General features: G+C 42.1%; 1 protein-coding gene across 4 annotated transcripts in view; it reads right to left on the bottom strand.

Moving 5' to 3' along the window:
* IQCH (IQ motif containing H) overlaps positions 1–27,457 on the bottom strand; it is a 193,532-nt gene that overhangs the window by 59,798 nt on the left and 106,277 nt on the right. For 3 of the 4 annotated variants that reach the window (XM_059180893.1, XM_059180895.1, XM_059180896.1), the window contains 3 exons: positions 27,010–27,185; positions 20,793–21,065; positions 15,417–15,608 (listed from right to left, as the gene is read on the bottom strand). In XM_059180893.1, coding sequence (XP_059036876.1) covers positions 15,417–15,608; positions 20,793–21,065; positions 27,010–27,185 — 641 coding nt within the window. The remainder of the gene's footprint in view (positions 1–15,416; positions 15,609–20,792; positions 21,066–27,009; positions 27,186–27,457) is intronic. The other variant, XM_059180894.1, reaches the window with a different exon arrangement.

Here is a 27,457-nt window from a genome sequence, read left to right as displayed (position 1 = left end):
GGGTTGCTGGGGACCTTCTGGATCTATGTGTGAGTGCTCAGTAATCTGGAAGAATAGGGAAAGAATCCACCGCTTCGGTGAGTGGGGTTGAAAGGAATCTTAGAAATAATCTGTATACTAATTTATTTCCAACTTCCCTGACATTAACAAAGTGGTTGTCCTGCCCCCCCCACCGCCGCTCTTCACCCCCAGCTCCCTGGGATATCTGTTTCATTCTGGGTCCAGTACCCTCTCAAAATCTATAATAGAAGACAGATATCTGAGAATATACTCTAGGCAGGTCCAAATCATCTGAATAATTTCTGAAATATCAAGAAAATCCTGGTGGGAGAGTCTCATTAGTTAGCTTAGTAAGTGCTTGACATACAAAACAAAAATACCAATGAGAAGGGGAGGGTGTCCGGCCAGCAGGTTCGGGTGAGTCACTGTGCAGGAGCTGGAGGTCTGTTCTGAAGGGCTGGGGAAGCAGGCTCAGACCACAAGCCTCTGCCTTGGGAAGTGGAGGCAGGAAAATTGCTGTCAAAGCAGGGGACATTTTGCCTTGCATATTCTTTTTTTTTTTTTTTTTTAAAGATTTTATTTATTTATTTGACAGAGAGAGATCACAAGTAGGCAGAGAGGCAGACAGAGAGAGAGAGAGAGGGAAGCAGGCTCCCCGCTGAGCAGAGAGCCCGATGCGGGCCTCGATCCCAGGACCCTGAGATCATGACCTGAGCCGAAGGCAGCGGCTTACCCCACTGAGCCACCCAGGCGCCCTTGCCTTGCATATTCTGCCCCATGTACACATTTCCTCTCCTTTTCACTGGACATTGCCTCAGGCCTTCAGAATCCTGCATCTCAGTCATAAACCACCGTACACAGCGCAGAGTTCCAACGATTGGACCCCCTCATTACTCCTACTTGGAACACTGTCCCCCAAACCCAACTTTCTTTTCATTTGGCACTTGTTTCAGTTAAAAGTATTCTAGTCTACTGAAGAAGACCAAGTGTCTGTGATTTATGAGGTGCCCCAAAGCTAGGAGGCCCGGGCATGGCTGTCGATTCCCACCCTGCTCTGGGAAAGCCCATAGAAGCCTCGCAGGCCAGGCCCTTCCCCATGACCGTGGAGGCTTCTTTTCTGTTCACCCATGGTTAAAGGGTCTTCCCGGTCCTGCTTCTAAAAAGTGTTAAGACATCTGTGCCATCATCTCCTGTGTGGCTATTCATATCAAGACAGTCCAAAGAGAAAGAACTCAGTTATTCATTTACTCATGCATGTATCAATAAATTACAGGTATGCAGAGTATCGAAATCACAGAGATAGACAGTATAGTGGTCTGTCTGGGACTGGAGGCGGGGGGAATGGGGAGTTGGTGCTGCGTGGGTGCAGAGATCGAGTTTCACACCATGAGAAGAGCTAGGGAGATGGATGGTGGCAATGGCTGCCCAGGGTTACAAATATATTTATGACCCCAGGGATGTACACTTAAACATGTTAAAGATGAGGGGGCGCCTGGGTGGCTCAGTGGGTTAAAGCCTCTGCCTTCAGCTCAGGTCATGATCCCAGGGTCCTGGGATGGAGCCCCGCATCCGGCTCTCTGCTCAGTGGGGAACCTGCTTCCCTTCCTCTCTCTCTGCCTGCTTCTCTGCCTACTTGTGATCTCTGTCAAATAAATAAATAAAATCTTTTAAAAAAATGTTAAAGATGGTAAATTTTATGTTATATGTATTTGCTACAATAAAAGCAACGGGAGGAAAAATGACCAAATGTCAGGCCTTCCTCTTAAGTAGCTGAAGTTGGGGAAAAGAGTGTCTTTGTGTTTTAGGGCGTGGAGATGGAGTGCCGTCAGTGAAGGAACAGGTGGGAACCTTGCTACCTAAATCTTCTTTTTTTTTTTTTTTAAAGATTTTATTTATTTATTTGACAGACAGAGATCACAAGTAGGCAGAGAGGCAGGCAGAGAGAGAGAGGAGGAAGCAGGCTCTCTGCGGAGCAGACAGCCCAATGCGGGGCTCGATCCCAGGACCCTGGGATCATGACCTGAGCGGAAGGCAGAGGCTTTAACCCACTGAGCCACCCAGGCACCCTGCTACCTAAATCTTGAAACTAGATCTCCATCAACTTGAGGATCAAGTTGAGACTCCCAGATAACGCATGAAGAGGGGCCACTGTAACTCGGCCGGTGATTCCTAATGTAGCCTCACCTCTCTCCTCTCCAACTCCCACGCTTGCCCCAAACTCTCCTGTTTGGTCTCTTTCCTCAGCCTGCCTTCCTTCCTTTCTGCTGCCTCCTCCTCATCCCGAGTTAGTCCCAGTCACACCTCCCCCAGGAAGCCTTCTCTGTCACCAGCTGGGTATACTTTCTCTGTGCTCTCCAGCTCTGGGTGGGTGGTGGTGGGGGGGGGGGTTCCCTCAGGGTGTGGTCAGTGGCTTTGAGGTCATTTTCCCCAGTGCTCTGCACAGGGAACACTAAATGTGGAATGAATCATGGTGGTAGTTAAACACAAACACAGCCCTGAGCAGATGAAGTTCCAGAATAAGGGAAAATGTGAAACCACTCAACAGGCCTAACCTCCTTGCTGCCCAGGCACCACCTGGGGGGATGACCACTTAAGAACCAGCCATGCTTCCTGGGTGGATGTTATGGGATTCCCTGCCTCTGAGGGGCATTGGGAAGATAAACGAAGTGACATTTATGAAGTGTCACCTCAGATGCAACACGCTATGTGAGGGCCAATAATGAACTCGTAGGGCTGAGGCATCTGGACGCCGTGCCAACCGGCCGCCGCTGCCTCTGCTCACACAGCCAGCCGTTCTGCCCGACCCGCAGCATTGATGCTGTGCACAAAGCCACAGCAAGGGGGTAATTTCCTAGAGGAAAGTCGGCTGCAGGAATCAGGAGGAGGAACCGTGTCCCATCATGAGAAATACACAGCTGAAGGCGCTGGGGTGGTGTTCGCTAGGGGATGCTGGGGCACATGGAGGCAGCTTGGGGCCATGATTATCTCTCTAAGAAAAAGATACGGCTTGGAATAGGGTATTAGCTCTTCAGTGAATTTGTTTGAAGGTATCTGATGGGACAGAGGAGGAGTATGCTAAGAACGGCCTTAGCACCAACGAAAAGAGAATTTTTGCCCCACCCCTACCGTGCTGGACCTGCAGCTCATATATTCAAGAAAAGGCAGCAAACTGACATTCCATGTAAGAGCTGTTTTATCTCCACCACCCCTACAAACAACCCTTCAGCTTGGAAGCTGCCTGTGCATGGGTGGGTGAGGCCCGAGCTCAGAGCCAGGCACAGAGGACTCCAGCAACGCTGTGGCGAGACAACGTGAGAGCACCCTTTTCTTGGGAGCAATGAGGGCTCTCTGATGTCAGAAGCCAGTTCCCAGGGCGGAGAGGTAGTTTCTGTTCCCTAGTGATGATCATCTTGCATAGTTAGAACACAGTTACCACATCTTCAAGAGCAGATGTTGGTAAGGGGAGATCTGTACCGATTCAGGCTTATTCCTTCAAAATGACTCGAGGACACCCAGGTGCCGGTGTACTCCCATGCACCTGACCACACCAGACAGACCTCTGCGTTCAAGGGAAGGGTCAAAGCTGTATAGAATGCTTTCCCTTGTCATAGTAGGCTCACATCCATGAGCTCATTCGATCCCTACAGTAAGACTCTGATGTAAGCCTGTGCAGTATCGCGTTCCCTGCTTTGCAAATGGGAGGCGGAAACTCTAGAATGAAGAGGCTTTTTGCATTGTCAGATTCTGTTCCTGGGTGAGTATTAACATAGCACTAAAGACAGAAAAAAATGGGAGGTTTGCAGGAAGGAGTGCTAGCTTGCTTTCTTTGCCCCCTTTTCACCCTCCTGAAGTGTGTCTATATGGGGGTGTGTGTGTGTGTGTGTGTATTTATACATATACATAAAATGTCTGTTGCAAGTCAGCAATAGGGACCTCTATCCTATAAGCTTGTGAAGTGAGTAGTTAGAAGGTTTCACTTCAAGGAGTCACATCAAGGTGGTAGACTACCCAGTCAGTGTTTCAGAGGTCCCATCACCGGCGCGGAGTAGATAATTTAGAGCTAACAACTCTGCAGGTGTGGGAAGGAAACTATGTATTTTGTGGATGATAAATGATATTAGAAAAATTCACTTTACTTTTTGAGAAAAAAAAATCAGAATGACAGATTTTTCTTCCATCACCATTGCACTGATTAGGCCAACACACATTAGCTGCTGGCCTTGGTGGAACTGAGAGCTTGAGAGCAAATCCCATCCAGGAGAAACTTTGGCCCCATCTTTGCCATTGCATATGCTTGTCCCCTTTCTCCAGTAAACACAAGTACCCCCAGGGAGCACTGACAATAGTCATGACCTTGGAAGGCTCCAAGATGCCTGCAGAGCATAGCACATAGGGCCTCCCTCTGACCCACCACGGCATCCTAGATAGTCTAGTCTATCAAGCATGGACCTTGCCTCTCAGCCCACTCTCTTTTTCTATCAAGAAAGTGTAAATTTGAAGGGAGAGATATCTGTCTGAAGTAAATTCACGATCTCTCAGGGGAAGCCGCTAGCATATCCAATTTAATACTGCCCTCAATGACTAAAGCTACTTCAAACTCCAGAGAGTTAACTTTCCCAGGTAAATTCAGTACGTGTGTGTGTGTGTGTGTGTGTGTGTGTGTGTTGGAGAGGATGGAAGAGAAGAAAGAAGGAATACAAATTAGAACGCTCTAAATATCAACCCCACCCAAACTCACTTTACTCTAGAAGCTTCTTTGCTAAATCTGCGGTGGTACATTAAGGAAAATCACTTCTTGGCTAATCACCTCCAATCTCTCACATCACACATTGGTGGTGCTCAAAAGAGAAACCAAGGGACCTAGTTGGATTGTTCTGTTTTATAAATATTTCTTCTGTCCTTAAACAGAGGAATGGAAGGTGGCCTAAGGTTAGAAGGGCAGGACAATGACTTAAAAAATGAAGCAAGACTGTCAGTGTTGAAATGGGCCGTATGGATCATCTAAGTCAGATGCCTCATGTCCCAGAAGAAGGGATGAGACTCCTGCACTCATGCGGTGAGACTGTGGGAGCTCTCTGGCTGCCTCTGACTGCTGGATGAGTCTTCTTCACCAACCCTGCTTCAGAGGGTCAAATGAGGGCACCAGGAAAGGTGGCTGGTGGGGCAAAGATGGAGATAAGGGAGGGATTCCAAATTTGAGGGCAAATTGAGAAAGGTTGCTTTGCTGTGCACAGGATGCATTTACCACCATAGGCATTTTTTAGGTGAAATAATAGCTCTCACTGAAAGCTTACCATGTCGCAGGCCTGCGCCAGAGATTTTTTTATATTTATTAACTCAAAGCTACTCTCGCAATAGATATTATCATTCTCATTTCATGTCACACAGCCATGAAGTAGCAAACTGGGATTCAAATCCAGTTGCTACCAGGACGCCACAGTGCCATGGGATCTGCTTCTGTAACTGTTACCAGCGGGCATGAATAGTCAGACTGGGTCAGATTAGATCAACCACATGATGCTAAGGCTATGCTATCAAATTAATGAAAAAGTGGTGGAGGGGACATCTGTTGGTGGCTGCCCAGCATCTTCATCCCCTTGGTCAGGGTAACAATGTCCCAAACTCCCTTTGAGGAACTGCCCCCACCTCATTCTTAGCTGTACGAGTTGATGGAGGTTGGCTCACCCTCAACTGCAATGTTCTTTCTTCCTATTGTCTCAATGGAGGACAAGCTCCAGGAGCTGCTGGCAGCCATCTTGCAACCCTGCGGACCGCCAGCCCGAGGGCGGGGCAGAGATTGTGGGCAAGGAGGAGCAGCGATGGAGTCACCAAGTCCTTCATGGTACTGAGCCACTGGATTAAGCCTTGTCCAAAGTCAGACTGGTCCTTGGATTTTCAGTTAGCTGAGATAGATAGTCAAGCCATTTTGAGTTGGATTTTCTGTTGCTTGAAGTTTAAACATTTTAAGCAGATACAAATGGGTGGTCTAAACCGTGTGCCCACAATCCGTGCTGGATGCTTTCAGCCAGCCAATGTTCTGATCGTCTGCGCTTTGGTTACTCTCATTCTGCAATCAGTAGCGAAGTTTTCACTCATTTCTCTCCATTAAGATCATTAGGAACAGTCCCTCTTTAGAGTGCAAAAATATGCTGAGAAGATGAAGGAAAAATGAAAATGTCTTTAGCAAGTCATAAACTACTTCCCACACCTACTTAAAGTTTAAGGACTGCTTTAATACTCCATGTTTAATTGTTAATTGAGAATTTAAAAATCAAAAATGCCAACTTTGCCTTAGATGAGATGGAAAATTATGCTGCTGTAGAAGGTAACATAATGTAAAACAGCCAACATTACCAAGGCACACAAATGTTTTTGGTATGTAAAATTGCTTTGTAAAATATTTGCTCCATCTGCTGAAAGCGGCAAAGACAATTTTCCCTTGATAGCTAATGGCCCATTTCGGCTGTGTGGCAAGTGATTCGCTGCGGTGGCGGCTCTCATTAAACAGAATGGTGAAAATGCGGTATATAATTCCATACTTATGTAGCATTATCCACTCGCTGCTTCTCGAGGAGTCTGTCCCTCATTATGTGGGCCTCCACCTTGTACCAGCATGCAGGCCTAGCAGTTGATTTGACTGGAGAAGCGTTTTGTCCAACTGAGGCACATATGTTGCCCTTCCATTCCGAAGCTCTGCACAACTGCTTCACCCTTACCAGAAACACTGGAGAGGTTCCTTCCCTTTCAACTTTCCCGTACTTAAACTGCTGTTTCTTTTTCCGTGCTGCATGTTGGGGGTTGCAATAGATCAAGATTAAGTGTTTATTGAAATTCTTAGTTGAACTTTGCACACACACACACACATACACACACACACACAAGCAGGAAATTTGTCCCACACTGCGGTCCTAAAAGCCGGACAAACCCTGCCCTTGGTTCCTGGTGCAAACGTGGCAGGCTGTGATCTCTCTCTTTAACGGAGCTGTTTACACTGTGCCCTGAAATTACTCCAACATCTGCTAAAGGAACAATTAAAAATAAATAATCCAGGGTGGTTTAAAAAAAGAAGAATATGTTCACGGTTTGGGAATGATATTAAGAAGTAGTTACAGCTGCAAGTGGCAGATTTAAAAAAATATATTTTTAATGTGGGAAAATGCGTTTAAAGGGAATTGTATGAAATAGGAGTGACATCAAGTAAATACATGAGTGTTTTAAAGATGTCGCGGTCTTGTAGAGCAGAAACCGTGCAGTTTCCAAATAAACCGCCAGTGGAGGTGGCGATAATTATTATTACTGGTAATACGTCTCTTTCTTACCAGTCAGAGAAATACGGTTGGTTGAGAAAACTGCATGTGCTAAAAAAAATCTCTTTAGCTAGAAATTGAAAACGAAAGAAAACACATGTGCCCTTTGGACTCTGATTTTTCATTCAAGTGGAAGAGGAGGGGGTGGAACTTGTGGAATGAAATGAGACACCATCAGAAGGATATTTATTTTAATTTTATACAAAAGGAACGGGCAAGCGATTTACTTTTCTTAATCAGAGTGAAGAGCTGTACCTTCTTTGGTATTTCCACGCGTACGGATGGATATACTTGAGGCAGATACGGTAGCCTTATATATTTATTACTGTGTTCTTTCTACAGACCATGCTGGTGAAAATACCAGGGTAATAAATCAGTGAACTCCAAAAGAGAGGGTTTTTTTTGTTGGCACTGGTGCAATGATAGGAAAGTCCGAGCCTTCTCAAGGGCATCCCTCTCTCACCGGGGGGCCCGGTGGACAGCCGACCAGAAGCAAATGGCGCAGTCGTAGGCAGAGAGTAAAACTCATTCTGAATCTGTTCCAAATACCCATGCCTGCTCTGTGGTTTTCAGCAAAGCAGATATTTCCAAAAGAACTCCAAGGGGGACTTCCTGGATGTGAAAACACTAACCAATTCTCGTTTCTCTCATCTTTTGCTTTATTCCTTCCTTCCACGCTGTTATTGCGAAAAACTGGCAGTTAAATTCAATTGATTCAAAATATTCCGGATCCATATGGCCGCCAACCCTGGAGCTGAGGCGGCCATAGTGCCTCACTGCTGTTCTCAAGCATTTGCCTCTCCCCCAGTCCCCAGATGGTGGGAGTAGCATTTAAACCTCCTTTTCTCTGCCTTGTACAATAGACCTTGGCACCATTTCAACTGTTTACTCCGGTAATTAACAGCTCTGATACCACAACAATTACAACTCCTACACTCTCACCACAATAATGCTATGAATTAGTGAGAGCTAATGGCTGGAAGGTAGAGTGTTTCCAGACTGTGAGATCTGTGCATTTTTAGAATAAAATAAAAGGTACAAACAGCACGCTTGCAGTAGACAATGATTACCTAGTAATTAGTTTACACAAAGCTTCCTATTTAATGGCAAAACGCTGTAATTAACGTGTGACAGAAAATCAAAGGGTACTTTGTAAGCATATGAAAAATTAACACTGCAGGCCCATAGCTTTATGTACTGATTAGAAGCATATTAAATCAATAGGACACACAAACCAACAGCTTGTATAGCTGGTTATTATAGGTCCTTGGAAGGGGGACCCGGCTTTCATTTACTCGGGGAGGCAATTTCCTTTCTCCTGTCATCTTCCTCAGGCCCCAGAGAAGTACCTCAAACCCATCCCTGGCAGCTTTGTGAAAATAACCATTGAACTGGAAGAAAACATTCTAAGTCATTCTCAGAGATAAGGAAAAATATGTAAATGATTAAAGCTTTCCAATGATGGTGGTGACGTGCTGCTACACTAATTAGAAAAGACACCAACCGGAACCAGAAAATGAAGCAACTGGGTCTCAAGCTTGTGGTCAGAGCAAGCTGCACTTTGTCAGGTCAATGCCTCTTTAGTTGACATGTAGAAAATGAAAATAACTGGAATTATCTCCTACTTTCAAATGATAAGAAACCAGACTGCTGTCAAGGTTTATTCTTTAAAAGGCATTGCCTAGTAAATCAGTAGGTAGGCACAGTTGGGTGTACCACAATTGCATATCTTCAAAAGCCACAATCCTATAGAATGATAATTGGTACATAGAACACTATTCTGGAAGCCTACAAGAGGCTAAAGGACCTTCTGAATCACCAAAGGGAGATTAAATTGTACATACTTATTCAATGTTTTATGGTAATATTGGTAATAAACAGGTAGCATTTCTTTAAGGCTTATTGTGTGCTAAGGACATTGCTAGCCAATTTACAAAGGAATCTTATTTAACCCACCCCCCCCTCATCACAAGGCAGGTACTAATATTATCCCTCTTTACAGATGAAGAGGTAGAGACTTGGAGACCGAGAAATTGATTGCCCACGGTTCCCCCCTAGTGACCTTGATGTGCCTGGGCTATAGAACCATGTGGAGCCAGACCACCTCCTGGTTATCCTGAATGTTCAATTATTCAGGCCAGTCTATTCCAACACTGGTTCAGCTTAAGAGGGAGTTTAGCACGTCAACCCTGAGCAGGAGACTAAAAAAACACAAGCAGAGTATGTAGTTGCATATCCAAAAAACAAGGTTTGAAATGCCCACCATATTTTTGTTGCTACATTTGATCCTGAAGTTTGGCTAGTCTAAGCTTTGTGAGAATTTATTTACAGGCTTACTGAAATGATCATGCTGCTGTATTAAGTTGAGGAAGGCATTGAAAGCTCGTCGTCCCCATGAACAAAGGGTGATGTCCAAAGCTCACTCTCATCACTCAAGAACATATATGGGTATGTGAGACAGTTGGGTTGCAAAAAGCTGGATCCTAGGGACTCCCTAACAGGGGATCAGCTTCTTTGCAGCTCTCTGGTGTGCCTTCCTACCTCTCCGCCCTGCTGTGCTGTGCTGAAATGTTTGTGTTTCCCACATCTCTGCAGAACGCAGAAAACCTGTCCCTCGGGGCAGCAGGTCACAAGGGTAGGGACCTGGGGGAGAGAACACTGCTCAGGGATTTTCAAACAAGGGGTCTTTTCTAAATGGCCTCACCTCCATGTGGCAAGAACATTGGGCCAGGGGAGTGGGTGTGAGTTCCGGGTTAGGCACCATCATTTATTAGCTACGTGAACTTGGGCAAGTCACTTAATTACCTAAAGTATCGGTTTCTCCATCTGTAAACAGAATAACACTACTTATCATTGTGATGTGGAGGTAAATGACTAGAAACTTTAGGGTTTTTATGAGATTGAATGAAATTCAATTGAATGAATTTCAGTTCCTTAAAGGGCTGAAAGGCTTGGCACTCCCCAGCTGTCCTATAATGCTAATTATCATTATTATTGTTATTATTATTATTGAGAAATACAGGGAAATGTGAAGACTGTAACAGTGTATATCCATATATCTAAGAAAATGCTTCATCTCCGGTGTAGGCCAGCCTTCTGGCAGTTACTAAATACATAAAGATAATCTACGAAGTCAAAATTTTAATCTATAAAAGAAATATAATAAACAAATAACCATTCATATGGAGTTTAATGACTAGGGAAAATTATGACCTTAGACTTTTTTTCTTCATCTAGAAAACCTAGATTTTCTAATACCAATAGGTTGTTTTTGATATAAAAGATAAAAATAATCAATAAGGATGTAAAAAAAGGATCCCTTGCTAGTAACCAAGTAATAGCAATTGGAAGATGCCTTTTGACATCTAAATAAAAGTGCAAACAGTTCATCATATCCAGTGTTGGTAAGGTGGTGGCAAAATTAGTATGCTCATTCTCTGCTAGCAGCCTTGGAAATTGGTGCCACCTTCTTAGGAAGTAATGGAGCAACATACAGCAAGCCATTAAGCATTCTACTCCTGAGTCTTTCTCTGAAGGAAATCATTCAGCAGAAGTAAAAAGAGATGTATACAGAGACCAAAAAATAAAAAACAAATCTTTACTCCCTCCATATGCTTTCTCTCCACCCCCCAAAAGTGGGAAAGAATATAAATTTTCAAGTTAGTTGAATGGTTTAATATGTTAGAGTAAATCAATACAAGGGAATATCATACAGCCATCAATTGTGACCACTACCTATAAACGTGGAGGACATTTAGGATCTGATGTTTAAATAGCATGTATGGTATTATTGTAGCTATAAGAAATAAATGTAGCACACTTGAAAATTAATACACAAAAATGAAAACAACTAAGTTTGGGGAAAGTGATTATGTACTTACTTGGTTAAATAGTTTTTTAATCTTATTATATTATCATTTAACTTTTCTAAAAAATTATGTGCTTACAGGGTAATGGTTCTTTGGGATTGCCTAATATACCCGCTAAATTTCACATAAGCACCAAGCTCAGCCATCCTACAGCAGCTCCTGTGACCCAGAGGCAAGGGCATCTCAAGAGATGGAGGTCTTCACAATAGAGTCATGGAGTTCTAAGACACTGACTAGGTAGGTGATGATTCTCCTTCATACTTTTGTTTGCTGATTTCATTCTACAAGGAAGCAAAACAACTATCGTAGGTGTGGATGCCTTGAATTCATATTTTTAATTTTAATTTTAAGTCGTCTCCACACCCAATGTTGGGCTTGAACTCATGACCCTGAGATCAAGAGTGGCACACTCTACCTACTGAGCCAGCCAGGTACCCCTGTATTTAAGTATTTTTAAATATAAATTTTTTCCTTGGTGATCTCCAAATTAATTTCAGATGTCTAATGTACACAAAGGTATAAGTAAACATAAAACTGCTCTTGGGTGTGCTAAAATAGCAATATTTTGTAGGCACATTCAGGAGGCAATTCAATTTCCTTTTCCTCCTTTCTCTCCTAAGTAAGCCCTCGGCATCCTGTACTGTCCATCCAGGGAAACAAAGACCCAAAAAAGGGCTGAACATAGAAATGCAATAGTAAACTGGCTTAGCTCTTTACATGGAGAAACTGCTCTAGAAATACCTTTTCTTGCAAAGCAACATTGCCAATAGCATCGCCAATAGACTGGCTACAAAGCCAGTCTCCTAGGAGTGAGGGAGGGAAGATTTATCCTTTAAAAAAGGGAAGAGGGGCAACTGGGTGGCTCAGTGGGTTAAAGCCTCTGCCTTCGGCTCAGGTCATGATCTCAGAGTCCTGGGATGGAGCCCCGCCTTGGGCTCTCTGCTCAGCGGAAAGCCTGCTTCCTCTTCTCTCTCTGCCTGCCTCTCTGCCTACTTGTGATCTCTGTCTGTCAAATAAACAAATAAAATCTTTAAAAAAATTAAAAAAATTAAAAATAAGAAAGGAGAGAAAGAAAAAGAACCACAAGAAGGGTGGGTACTACAGCAAATGTCTACCTGGGTCTCCCTACACTGTCTTGGGTGAGAGTGGCCAAGAAGGCTTTCCCCTACAAGCATGCCTTCCTTTGTTTAAGCTTTTATTCCTACTAAAAGAAAAGAAATACCCCCAACTGGGGAGTGGGATGTTTGGAATGTGTGTAAGTGTGTGGATTCATTAAACCTTAACAAGCATTGAGTACTTAAGTGAGGGAAGTTTACTGGGACCTATAAAGGGAGGTAGGTTTTATGGGTTGACAGGGTGAAGAGAGAAATGTTGGTACCAAACCACCATGAAAACAAAACGAAGAGTTGAGCTCTGTTGCTGCTGTGGCCATCACATAACATCATGCTTTTCCTAAAATCACCTACATCGTCTATACTGATTTTTTTTTAACGTGACTACAGCTTTTCCAGCATTTGTTGACTCCACCACTTCGTTTCGAGTCTCAATTGCAACCAGTCCAATAACTCTGGCTCTAAATTAGATAAGTAGAAAAAAAAAAGATGATCTTTATATTAGATCTCTGAGTCTACACTGAATCATGCCTACATCTAAAACCAATATCTGCAAGAGATGCAAGAGAATCTCCAAACAGTTCAAATTCCCATAAACAGCACTGTTTTTAATCTGTTGCCTACCACATACCAATGAGAAAAATCATGGTATCGTGTCATAAACTGCTATGCAAATGATGCTATTTGTAAGTATTAACATAATTTAGTGCTTACAGTCATATTCTCATTTCTAATAATTCTCCCAGAATGGAGTCTTTCTCTGGACTCTTAGCCTGCAGGATAGTCTTTCATCAAGAAGCTGAAATTTTTAATAACCTGCCAGCATATGTTTTGTATGTGCCAGGCTAGGCTTGATGACACAACATCTTCATTATCAAAAGAAACAGGTCTACCAACTGTAATAGGACATTAAAACATGCCTGTACTCATAAAGTAATGCTTTGATGTCTAAATGTGCACCATTACCATGGTCTTCCAGAACAAAGGATAATTCTAATCCTAAATTCTCAGTAGCTGCACTCAATGGAGATGGCACTTCACTTCTGCTCTGAATACAATTTCACTTTGAAGGCAAAAGAATGTCAATAGTCTCTTACCCCCCCCCCCCGCCCCCAAAATTCTCTTCCGAACCACTTCACTTTTTATTTTTATTTTTGGCTTCCAACTATATCCTGGCTAAGCACCGTCCCTCACAGTATTAAACAGATTTCTGAGCAATTATTTTTTCCTTGTTAAGTTAAAAAAATGACATAGATAATTAATTATTCAAGAGTTTCACATTTAATACTATTAACGCTAATGCCAAATGTATTTGGTGACAATTTAAAATGGTGTAGTTTAAAGTAATTGAAATTAAATAACGTGTAGTCAAGCTTTTAAGTGCAATTCAGCCATATGTCATTATTCCATATATTTTTAAACTTAAAGCCAAACATTTTAAATTTATCATAGTCTAGTATCAGGGAATTCTTTAAAAATTGTTAGCTGAAAATAGTGAGAAAAATACCTTGCACACTATCATTTTGATTTTTTTTTAATAAAAAAGTCTTATTTTCATAGTTTCATCTCAGCAGTTTTGCTTTAAAAAGAAAATTGAAATAAATACACAATATGAAATAAAATCCAGTTTAACAAGAACACATGAAAAATCTCTATGGGCTTCAAAATTAAATACATTTTCTTTGTTTTATTTTTTTTCTAGAAGAGTAATTCACTTTGGTATCCCTTAAATAATATGTAAAAAGCTGGCCATGACAGGTTGTGCGTTTAGTCCATCCACTGATGGAGGAGGAAGAAAAGCCTGGAATAGATCATGGGGAGAACAGTAACATTTGTCAAAGGGAACTCTCACTTCTGACTGCTCTCTAGATTTATTCGTCATTTCACTTCCATAAGAATAATGTAGTTCTCTCTTGTGCGCCCCTCCCTTTCCATCACTTGTGTCTTTATTCACATACTGTTGTAGTGGGATGCTCAAAGCAGATAAACTCATTGCCCAGCCCACTGCTATGTGCATTGGCAGGGAAGGAATCGGTTAAGGGAATTTGCACCCAGATTTTCCTCATCAGTTTTGCGTTCATTAGTATTAGCCAAAACAGAGATCTGACATTCAGAAAAGTCAGGGAGGTCTAGTTCTCTGGATGCAAAGTGAGGCAGCTTTAAAAATGGTGTGTTTAAGTGATATACAAAGCCATTAAAGTTACTTTAATTATTAAGTACGTTTGGAACAGGCCAAGAAGTTGTACAATGCATCCTTCACCAGTATACATGGAAAAACCTATACACATCCTCTCATATGCTAAGGCTTCTTCCCTATTACTTAGCTTTTGCTGGGAGATTTTCTGGCTGAGATGTATTATTTTCTCAACATCTCATAGGGACCAGCGGTTACATAAATTTCCTTGAACTGTCTTCAGAAACATATGACTGCTGACAGAATGCTTTTATACATTAGCTTCCAGGTGACAACCATTCACTACTAGAACTTGTCTCTCATAATAAAACACAGCTAGCTTAATAGCAACACTCATTAGAAGCAGATGATCGAGACCCACTTAGACCAAAAGATGAGATTTGTAATGCTATTTGAATATGGTAAAAAAAAAAAAATACTTCCCAATTACCATAATCAACTTGAAGACTTTTAGGGCCCAAAAAGGGACATTTAAAATAACCTAATCATACAGGCTTCCAGTTATGAAGATAACTGGAATGAATAAGTCATAGGGATGAAAGTAACAGCATAGGGAATGTAGTCAGTGGTGTTGTCGTAGTGCTGTATGGTGGCGACGCTTGTCGTGAGTACTGCAAAATGTGGAGAGTACCGTTTGTACACCTGAAACTAATGTAACATTGTGTGGCAATGCTAACTCAAATTTAAAAAATTTAAAAAAATATATGAGAAATAATATTCAAGTAGCTTGATCAAGCCCATTCACTTTATATATGAAGACTAAGGCCTAAGAAAGTCAAAATTGACATGCCTAAATTGACACGCCTAACATCTCACTGCTGACAGGTGATGCAGCTGAGTCTAGAAGAAAGTGCTCTCACCTCCCAGCTGAGCCTTTTGCACCATCTCCTAACTGCTCACAAACACCATGGGCTTATGTCAACATTGAACTCACCTGTGCCCATTTCTTCCTCCAGTTCTCACGGCCATATCTGCTCTTCTCCTGTAGGAACCACTTGTAGCACTGTAGATGGGAAGCAATGTCACAAAAGGCAGTCCCGTTTCCTCCAAACTCATAGTCCATTTTAAAGAGCCATCGTTGAATTTCCAGGTGATCTATGACCAGCTGACCTAGCTGTTCTAGCATCTGTGGGGCCCAATACATAGCAATATTTAATATGGCTCGTTTTCTGATTCGTTCTTATTGTATGAACTTAGTTGTATTCAGGTGTATTCAAATGGTCTCTTCATTTGGTTATCTTCTAAATATTAAGACAGATTAGAAGTTGTAAGTGATATATATATGATGTGAAGAAATCACTAACCACTAGGACCAAAGGAGAGAGAGGGAGAGAGAGTGAGCATAAACTGGGTGAGGGGCAGAGGGAGAAGCAAGCTCCTTGCTGAGCAGAGAGCCCCACACGGGACTCAATCCCAGGACCCTGAGATCCTGACCAGACCCAAAGGCAGACACTTAACTGACTGAGCCACCCAGGTACTCCTAGAGCATTATGTGTTTACTTACTGATTTTTCAAATGCTTTTTTTTTTTTTTAATAGTTTCAAGTCCATAATGAGTTATAGTCTTGAGAACTTTAACTGTTTGGAGTTTTGCTGAGTTTCTAAATGCTATAACCTATAAAGGTTTAATTGTTTCTTCATTAGCGTACATGAAATGCATTTGTTTGGTCAGTTGGCCAAGTATTTCGTAAGTATTATGTGAACAAGACAGATAAACGAGATAAAACATTCATAAAAAACAACTATTTTTTATTTTTTATTTTTTTTGTTTTGTTTTTTTTAATTTTTTTATTTTTTATAAACATATATTTTTATCCCCAGGGGTACAGGTCTGTGAATCACCAGGTTTACACACTTCACAGCACTCACCAAATCACATGCCCTCCCCAATGTCCATAATCCCAACCCCTTCTCCCAAACCCCCTCCCCCCGGCAACCCTCAGTTTGTTTTGTGAGATTAAGAGTCACTTATGGTTTGTCTCCCTCCCAATCCCATCTTGTTTCATTTATTCTTCTTCTACCCACTTAAGCCTCCATGTTGCATCACCACTTCCTCATATCAGGGAGATCATATAAAACAACTATTTTTTAATTGAGACAGTATTTCCTCAAGAACTGGGCTCAATCCCATGGGAATGGAAGGGGTAGAAGTTGAAGCTTTACTATGACAATGATGGCCAACATTTAACTCTACTGAACTCTCCATAGGAGCCCGGCATTTGGCTAGGCTCTTTTCATGAATTTTATGTTGGAATGCTCAAAAATGAAGCAGGCATCACTATTAGTTCCATTTTGTATATGAATAATTGGGTTTCAGCTGATGTGTTATTTATTTTTTTTAAAGATTTTTTTTATTTATTTATTTGACAGAGAGAGATCACGGCAGGCAGAGAGAGAGAGAGGAGGAAGCAGGCTCCCTGCTGAGCAAAGAGCCCGATGTGGGACTCGATCCCAGGACCCTGAGATCATGACCTGAGCCGAAGGCAGCAGCTTAACCCACTGAGCCACCCAGGTGCCCCTGATGTGTTATTTTTTAAAAACATTTTATTTATTTGAGAGAGTGAGAGAGAAAGAGAGGAGGAGCAGAAGAGGAGGGAGAGGGAGAAGCAGACTCCTTGCTCAGCAGGAAGCGAGAGGTGGGGCTCAATCCCAGGACCCTGGGATCCTAACCTGAGCTTAACTGACTGAACCACCCAGGTGCCCGGAGACTCAGTTAAGTTAAATGACTTGCCCACAATCCCCAATCACCTGGTGTTAAGTTGAAAAGCAGAGACTCCACCCAGGGTGCTCTGATTCCAGCACCTGTGTTCCCCTGCTCTCCACCATGCTGCCTACCTCAGTTCACAGAGAGGTGCTGGAGGAGGGTGAGGTGGACAAAGAAGTCAGAAGAGGAGCAAGAGAAGCAATTTTCCTTGTAGTCAATTAAGCCACTTCGGATAAATTTGAATCAGGCAAAAGTCTATAGCCCAGATTACTTGATTATAAATAATACTCTACTTGTAGAGCCTTGGAGAAAAACAACCCATTAGATCACAGAATGATTTTTTGTCTTGTCTCCCCGTCAGATGTTCTGGTCTGTATTAGCCATAAAGAAACAAAACAGTACTAAGCATTCTCTCTTCTGAGCTCTCTTTATGGTCCTCTGTACTTGGGGAGGTCTCTGTGATGCTCTTATTCTCTTGTCTTTGGATGATTTGCTCACCGAACAGATTTTTAAATTTTGGGTTTTTTTTAACCAAGGAGTGTGAAAGGACTCGAGTCTGCAGTTCTGCTGAAGTCTAGAGCTAGCAGATTAAAATTATTTTGAGTAAGGACACAATCTGTTCTCCTGCGTTGTGTCTTTTCAGCAAATCTTCCTGGGGGTGTTACACTACACAGCAGTATGGAAGTGATATCAAAATGGGTGTACTTGGGATCCCCGGAAGCCCCATGCAACCATGGGGTATTCAATTAGGGTGGAAATGGGATTGTCTTAGCTCCCTAATTATCAAGTAGTGTCTGCAGATAATTTGGTGTTTAAATGACAAGTACTCTTGTCTGCATACCATATGGCTATAAGCATAGCCTAGGAAGGTTTTGTAATGTGCCTTTCAAAGTTACATCCCTTCTTTCTCTAATGTGTTGGGAAGACAGATTATTTATTTATTTAAAAAGATTTTATTTATTTGACTGAGAGAGACACAGCGAGAGAGGGAACATAAGCAGGGCGAGTCAGAAGTAGGCTTCCTGTTGAGCAGGGAACCTGATGCGGATCTCGATCCCAGGACCCTGACATCATGACCTCAGCCAAAGGCAGACACTTAACGACTGAGCCACAGAGGCACCCTCAGATTCTATATTTAATCATACTTTGCTGTATCATGATCACACTTTGCAGAAGTAGAAATGGTCTCTGGCTCTTAATATCTGTTGAAATTCTCTTGCTAACATTAAGGAAAGGTGTTCCAGGCTTTTTAGTGTCCTGGTCTTCACAGCTTTCGTAGCCATAGACTTTTTCATTGTATGTTCAGATATATTGCATATTTGGAGGTTTCAACTACTAACAGAATTATTATCTGTTTCTTCCAAATCCTATTATTTGTTGCTGCTGAGAATCCTATAAATGGGTGTCTGTTGATGGATCCCCTACAGTAATGAAGAGGATCAATAGTATTGTAAAGACTGCACCACTGGAAAGAATTATGTGCTATCTTTAAGTGAAAATTGAACAGTGCTTTTAAAATAGCATCGCCAGTTTTGATTATTTAACCGAAGCTGTCGATATTTTATATGGAGCACATGTCAGAAAGAGAGCTTGCATGGTTACTTTATGGATCAAAAGAGGAAATGCTCACTGGGCTCATGCTAGATTTAAAAAACAAACAAATAAATTACTTAATCATAAACCAAACGACTTTACGCTATTTCCAAACATTTATCAATTTTCTATTTGAGTCTATCTGTTCAAAAGAGGTAATATATTTTTTAATTGCCATTTAATTTACGCTGGTATAGAGCAGAAGTAGAAAAACATTGGCTGCTAAAATCCAGCTGATAGTCTGGAATATTTATTCACCTAAATTAAAATAATCACAGCTTTCTTTCACCGGCTTTAAGTTTATGATGCACATCGGTAAAAAGTCAGTGTTATTGATTCATCACCATCTGAAAATTCAAAACGCTGACACACTCAGATTCGGTAGGGCAGTCACTATCTGGAAAAATCTCAATGGAGTACTTTCATTCTTGATGACCTCAGATGTATGTTTTCAAACAAGTGGAGGGGAAGTCAGTGATGACTTGGTTTATCGTGATACAATTTGCACATGCCATAGGTTAAATGACGTCCCTCAAATCCGAGTTGTTTACAGGAGGTTTTCCTGCTTCTGAATACCAGCATGAGAGGGAGGTGTTACTGCTTTCCACAATGAACTGTATATAGTTCTAAAACACTTCCTAGCAAAGATGGCCCAAGTTCTCATCAAGTCAAGGTGAAAGCAAGACTTCCTATAAATTTTGCACATTCATTTTAAAGTTTTGAAGGTGGTTTCGTGTAATGGACATATGTAAAATTATAGTTTGAAAGTGCATTTCACTTGTCTCCAATCTCTCAGCTGAGTATTCCACTGGGAAGCAGAGTCGAGTAATCCCCTTTTTACCTTCCAATTCCAGTGGAGAATAATGGCGGTCAACAGTGGGGCACACCAGCTCATGGGGAGCCTCTGTCTCACTCATTACAATGGCCTGTGCTGGCTTTTTCCACACTCTGTCATCTTCAAGAGCTACTTCCTTCATGAGCCCACGTATTGCCCAAGTACACTCTAGCAAGACAATTTTAGGGCAATTTAATAAGTTAACAATACCTTCAGACTAGTCTCTGAGAAGTACAATTTGTTGAAAGCCTTGATTTGGGAAGCTCGGCAGCTATGACATTCGGAATGCTGTGATCAAGCGACTGAGGGAAGGAGGAGGATCTTTAAGGATCATCCCTCACACACCGCTTCATTACACACCGTTCTTTAGGTTCCCGAGAACTGGGTGCCTGCGGTAACTGTGACTGGCTGGGAGTGATGGTCAAGAGATGTACTGAAACAGAGGTTAGGGAATGTTCACACCCATTTGTCTTTCTATTTCTTTCTTGTAAAAAAAAGGTAGAGGTTAAATGGGAGAACACATGCCAGAGCTGACTCCAGGATCATTTCTAGTGACTAATATTATAGTTCTCTAAATAGTTAGGATCCTACCTGTCTGCCAAAGGAATTTGGATCTGGTGCAAAGCAAAGACACAGGTGCAGGTAGTTTTATTCCAGATCTGTTTCCTGTCCTCTTCCTGGGATTTTTCCCCTACTCCCTTTATGGCCCTTTCCTGAGGAGCCAAAGGATTGTTTTACAGGGCCAAGGATGTGTGCAGCCCTCGGCTGTAGGACCTCAGCAACCTGATTCGGCAGAAAGGCTCACCTTTCCAAACCTGATCCTTTTCACCCAAACTGACTCTTGCATTTCTTAAGTCCTCCTAAATGACTGGCTAGCTAATATGATTATCAATTAATCCATGTTAAGGTGATAAATACTGAGAGCAAATTAGTACATCGACAGGGCCTTCATTGGCTTAACCTAAATGAATAAATATGTTGAGTAATTCCCACAATTTCTGCAAGGCCAAGAGGAAGATACTTTGAAACACGAAGACCTAACGCAGATCCCATCAAATAACTTAAGCATTCCATGTATTCCTCATTGGGTTAGGGCTGGCTCCAGAAGACCTGAAGTTCCCACAAGGTCAAGAGGGTGTGCCATATTTGAGAAGAGCCTCCCTCGTCCACCCCGCATACCTGTTGGTGATGACAGATGCCATATACTCCAGGAGGGACGGGCACATTGGCGCTCTCAAAGACCCATTTGCTTCCAGACTTGCTACTGTAAAGGTGAGCTATTTCAGGCTCCGGACCCAGGATGGGTATGTTTAACATATCTGCCACAGCCAAGTCATCTCTGTGCAGGAGCCCACTGACAATGTAGGCCTCTTTTCCTTGGATGAGATTTTTTATTCTTTTGATCGCCTTGGGACTGTACATCAGGTAAGTGGCCAGGCACATATGATGCTTCTGGGGGGAGACCGTATCATTCTTGTTAAAAGGTGTTCTTTTTCTAGTCCATATGCCCAATTTATAATGTTGCACACAATAAATGCATTATTAATAGCAGGCTGGGCTGTGACCTATCCTGTTGTTTAGCAGTTTAAATTGATAAAAGCTGTTGGGGTGAGGTTCCATAATCGCTCACATCTTTAGTGCATTGGAAATGGGCTCACTGGGAATAGAACTAATTACTACACATCTGTATTTATTTGATCCACGTGGAATTATCCTTCTGTCAGAAGGAAAAGAGGCTGGCGGCCTTTGGATAATAGTGATTCATCTCTGCAACACTTCTGGCATGGTTTAATACTAACGCGTCTGGAAAATCAATACAAAAAATGAAGAAAAAAGCCTTACAGTATGCTTCACTCTACAGGATTCCTAATCTGGCTACTCTTTAAGTGACTGGGTAGGCAAAGGGCACACAGATACTCTTTTTCCAAAGTTCTACCACCAAGTCCACTTTAGAAAATACGTACTTTTATAATGATTATTTTGGTTTTTAGGCAACACTCTGGACAGGATTCATGGATAGAAAATATTTGAAAATTTCAGTGAGACGTAAATTTATTTTTCAAAGGAAAACTCTCTATTTTTGACAGTTTAGACCTTGCTCAATAATACATGTGACTGCTCATTCAATTGAAATAAAGAATTCTGGCACATCTAGGAGGGGCAGAGGACAGAGCCGCCTGGTCAGCACACACCGAAACCAGTAAAGCATGTCTCTGCCTTTTAGGAGTGGGGACACAAGTGAGTTCAGTCAATGGATAACTAATACAAGGTCGAGAAGGGCCATAAAAAGTTACAGAGGGCTCAGAGGCATGGAGGAGGGAGGCAGAGGCCATGTGCTGGTGGGGACAGCAGAAAAGGCAAATTACTAATTCTCCTTGGACCTCGGTTTCCTCATCTGTAAAATGAGTATAACAATAATACCCAACTCATAGGGATGCTGCAAGGATTCAATGAGATAATTCATGAAAAGCACTTACATAATAAGCACTTAATGAATGTTATTTCATATTATTATTATGAAATTATAGGTTGGGGTCAAGATGAATTTTGAAGGATAGGGAGGATTTAGTCAGGTGAGGATGGGCATACGAAAGACATTAGCCAAGAATGGAATATGAGAACCCAAGACTGCTCATTTCCTCTAGAGAGGAGGGCATCACGGCACATGAGAAAGTGCTGGGGACTTGGGAGTTCTGGCTTAGAATCCAGCTCTGTCACTTTTAAGCTTCCTGAACTTGGGCAAGCGATTTACACTCCCTCTGCCTCCGTTTCTCCAACTGTTTTTAAAAATATATATATATTAAAAAAGATATATTTATTTTATCTTAGAGAGAGATTGAGAGCAAGTTGGGGGAGGAGCAAAGGGAGAGAATCCCCGGGCAGACTCCCTGCTGAGTGGGGAGACAGATTCGGGTCTCCATCTTTTTTTTTTTTTTTTTTTAAAGATTATTTATTTATTTATTTGTCAGAGAGAGAGCGCAAGCGAAAGCGAGCACAGGCAGACAGAGTGGAAGGCAGAGTCAGAGGGAGAAGCAGGCTCCCTGCGGAGCAAGGAGCCCGATGTGGGACTCGATCCCAGGACGCTGGGATCATGTCGGGTCTCCATCTTAAGACCCATGAGATCATGACCTGAGCAGAAACCAAAAGTCGGATGCTCAACTGACTGAGCCACCCAGAATGCCCCAGTTTCTCCATCTGTTAAATGGAAATAAAAATACCTATTTGTTGGCTTGCTCTAAGGATAAAATAAGATCATGAATACACTACACCTTTTATAATGCATGGCATTGAGTTGATATTCAATAAATGGTAGTAATTATTGTTATGGAGAAAAACTCTCTTTTTTAAAATAAAGTCATTAAGGTGGGGCTGGGTGGGGCCTGGGTGGCTCAGTGGGTTAAGCCTCTGCCTTTGGCCTGGGTCATGATCTCAGGGTCCTGGGATCGAGCCCTGCATCAGGCTTTCTGCTCATCAGGGAGCCTGCTTCCTCCTCTCTCTCTGCTTGCTTCTCTGCCTACTTGTGATCTCTGTTAAATAAATAAATAAAATCTTAAAAAAAAATACTGTGCAAATTATATAATGCAAGATGCCAGTGTCTTAAGGGAGTTAAGGGATTTTGTAGACTTGCACCTACTTCCCCAATTCTGATCAAAATTATCTACTGAACATGGCATAAAAATGCAGAGAAATGCTAAGCAACTGTTTCCGGGAATGTTAGCAGCACCAGTTTGCAAATTGTTAGAAGGTGTAATGATAAGCAGGGGAGAAAGAGAACGAGGAAAGCCCCTGGGTTTCAGTCCCGCCTGAATTTGTAACTTGCAAGGTGATTTAGAAAACTCGACCTTTCTGAGCCTCAAGCCCCATATTCAAATAATGCATTGACCAGAAGTCTCTAGGGTCTTTCTATCACTGAAATAACTTTCCCTTTAAAACCAGAGCTCTTCTGGGCTTACTGTTTAATGGGTACAGAAATTCTGCTTGAAATGTTGACAAAGTTTTGCAAATGGATGATGTGATGGTTGCACAACAGTGGGAATATACTTAAAGCCACTGAACTGCGCACCAAACATGATTAAAATGGTAGATTTTATGTTATGTGTATTTTGCCCCCAATTAGATAAAAAAACAAAAAAAACAGAGCCCCTCTGAGAAGAGGATGTAAATAGTTTACACTATGGGGCCCCTCTTCCAGGGCAAGTGTTCTAGTCTAAGCTCTTAGATATAAGCCATATGCCTTTTCTACCATAATTTAAATCCATTTGCAACACCTACTTCGGAGAATGTCTAGGAAACCCAGGGCTCAACTAGACAATGGCTGGTACCACCTCTTGAGTCTGTGTTTCCCATCTGTTTAATTACCGTCTTTTTTCTGTGTTTATCTCACCGCTTTCCATGCCCCACAGATTATTCCAATGAGGAAAGGTAAACAAATTAAATATTGGGGAGAACTGGGGACTTGAGTCATAATATGTGTCACACAGTGGGCTTTATAGGGTACCTAGAAAAGTGTTTCGAGGTGGCCGTGCTCTCAGTGTCAAGGTCACAAGACCAAAACCTCTGATACTGTTCTCTTGTTTGACCCACAGAACATTGTACCAGTGAACAACTCCTCTTTTGGAAGTGAAGAAATGGAGGCTCAAGTGATTTGCCCAAAGTCACACAGCCAGCAAACAGCAGAGGCAGGATTGAAACCGGGTACTGGCACAGTTTCTTGCTGCGATTAACGCAACTTCTCCCATTCTCCAGACAGAGTAGTGAAGGTCTGGTGAGTTTATGAGGTGTGATGAGGGGGTGGCAGATGCCGCGATAGAGCCTAATGTTAGTGTTCTGAGCCACTTCCAGCCAGGCTGGGTTTCTGGCTCCTCTGCTGGCGAGCACGCAGCCGGACTCTGGTTTATAGTCATCTGTGGGCCTGCCTTGTTCTTCAGGCAAGATGGCCCTATACTATTGTGTTTGCTATGTGTTTAGTAAAGATTTGAATATGAGTGAGTGATGGCACAGGACATGTTACTGACCGCAGGTCTTGTATGACCATTGAGAGAAAATTGGGATCATTAGATCCAGGCAACAGATTAGCACAGATGACAAAAGTCTTAAATGTTCCTCGTTTCATAACATTGTTACATACATTTGATTTATCACCGCTAATTTTTTTTTTTGACCTCAGACAAAAAGTCTTCGTAAACATTAGAATGTTCAAAACCGGGCGTGATGACTTTATAAGAGCACTTTTTACCATTACAGAGTCAAGCATCGTATAGTAAATTGGAGAGATGTACTAACAGATTTTTGGCACGCTTTAAAAAAAATCTCCTCAAAGCCATCCATTTGAATGAAAATCAGCACTGATACAGTCTCTGTAACCCATTAAAAGGAAATAAAGCAATAATTGAACATGAGCAGGAACTGATGTGCAAGTGAGAGTTTAATTTTTCTATTTTAAAAAGTTGATTGCCTATGAGTGATTAATTACTCAAACAATTTAAATTTAAACTATGAGAAGTAGTAAGCACTTAAAATATTCCCTGCTCATTTCTACTCACCAAGAGACAGACCTAACTATGAATGTGACTCAGGGTATCAGGGTATCCATCTCTTGCTTAGAAGCTCAAGAGTGAACCGCAGGGCACCTGTCTCAGATAGCAGGAGTGTAGAGCTGGAAGTGTCTTTGAAATGCCCTGACCCATCGCCTGATTGTATAGATGAAGATCAGAGGACCAGAAAGGTAAAGGGAGCTGCCCAAGCCACAAGGTCATCCAGGAGCAAAGCAGTCGTTCCAATTCATGATAGTCTTCTGGGGTTGGACAGATTTTGGTTGAACTCTGGACTAGAAAATGAGACTTGGTTTCCTCAGCCATAGAAGGAGATTGGTCATTTCTGTATTGTTGGCATTGTGCGGAGGACCAAGTGAAAAAATGTGTGCTAAGCATTTGATAGATATTGCTTGTGCACTCACTTTTCTGCTCCCAAATTAGTGCCCCTTTCCCATCCATGCCTCTTCAATGTATATGGACTTTTCAGATGTGCAGAAACTCCTTATCAGCAGCTACCAGGCATTAGCTCCAGTTTCTGGCTGGATACAATCGGGAAACTAACTACACGGTAATGATCGCTTTTCCTTCCTTGCTTTCTAATGTCCGCTCTGACCCTGCCACTGAGGCCAGGGGATAGCTAGGAAGCACCAAGCAATCCTTACACTGATGGGGGACGTTGGGAGGTTCCTAAGAGCATCAGTAAGTGGTGATTATTTGTTCCCTGTCTTTTCTCTTGTTCAGCCTGCCCCTGCACCCTCCTCCATAGCCAACCAGTGCCCATGAAACAGAGCTAGGCAGAGAGCTGGGGTGGTGGGAGGAACATTGAGATGTCCAGTTATGAAAAAATAAAATGTTCATCTTGGTAGAAGAGAGTAAATCCTGAAGACAATTCATTGAGTATACTAGCAAAGCAGAAACATTATAGCAAACCTCCTCAGCCCTGGCAGGCCTTTTTTGGGAAGGGATTTGTCACAACAAGGTGCATCGAAGGGTTAATGGGTAACAATGACACAGAGATAGTAAAGCATGCTGTTGGTTTCTTTGCCAATAAATAGAGTATTGATTTTGGTGGATCCCACTTGTGAATGGAGAGAGCTATCTTTAGCAGTAAATTCAGACCCTTAATTATACAAAAAAAAAGGTCTCCTCAAAGCTGTACTATCCATTAGGTATTAAAATGTTGGTTGTTTAAAATGGAAAGTTTCAATTCTTGTTGAAACACAGAGAAATTCATTTCACGCTATCTCTTGCACTGCCTTGCTCTGGAACACTGCCCTTGTGACTCCATGAATTTCCCAAAAGCTCTTGTGCGGGGATGGAGTTCCATTTAGAATTCATCCCATTCATTAAAAATCAGTACAAGTTAGAAAAAAAAAATCTAAACCTCATTCAATATGAACCCCATGATATGGTGTATCGGTCCAAATTCCCTTGAGGAAACGAGTCTAGGGAGTAACAAAGCATCGCAGTGTGGAAATCAGAAAACGGGGACCCTGGTCGAGGTCCTGTCTCTAACAAGCTTGGGGACCATGGGTGGGCCCAGCCTTTCTCTGTCTCGGTGTCCTCCACACAAAATTAAGGAAAAGGAACTAGAGAGGTTATAAATTCATCTACTTGATGGCACCACCTAGCCACTGCAATTAAGCTTCAGCTGTAGAGAAACTGGGCAAGAGTAGCTCAACTAAGTCTGGGAGTTAAACTGGGATATTTATTTCCTACAGTCCAACTAGTAGTCTAATCAGTAAAGCTGTTAAACTTGCAATAATATTTCACTGATGTGTACCAGAGCGTTGCAAGTTATAAAATTTCCAATTTAATTTTACTGCATCCCTGAAGCCGTAGTAATTAGAAGACAAACTCACAGGGAAGATGTTGATAGCTTCGGGGGTGATGATTTTGAACCTGTCCTGCAGGTCACTTCTGTCCTCAAGGTTCCCTGATTTGACAGCTGCCTGTAGACTCAGGAGTTTATCGTAATACAGCAGTAACTCGTCGTTCATCTGATGGGAGCAGATGTAGATGACGCTCACATTGGCATCTAAAAACAACAGGCACAATGTTAATTACTGGTATAAAGGTAAATGACATTCTGAACTCTGGCATTGGATTGATGCTGCACAGTTTAAAATAAAGACCATATCCAAAGCCACACTGAAGTTAATTTAGATTGGTTTTGTTCAGATCTTCACCATTTAACTGGCTTTTTTGCATTTTAGCATTTCTCTAAAGAAAAGATAAATGACACCACCACCAAAAAAAAAAAAAAAAAAAAAAAATAGACACAATGATTCCTTCAGAAGGAGGGCTGTG

The sequence above is a fragment of the Mustela lutreola genome, chromosome 7 (assembly GCF_030435805.1).
Source record: "Mustela lutreola isolate mMusLut2 chromosome 7, mMusLut2.pri, whole genome shotgun sequence".
NCBI lineage: Eukaryota > Metazoa > Chordata > Mammalia > Carnivora > Mustelidae > Mustela > Mustela lutreola.
This window is presented reverse-complemented; position numbering and strand designations above follow the sequence as displayed.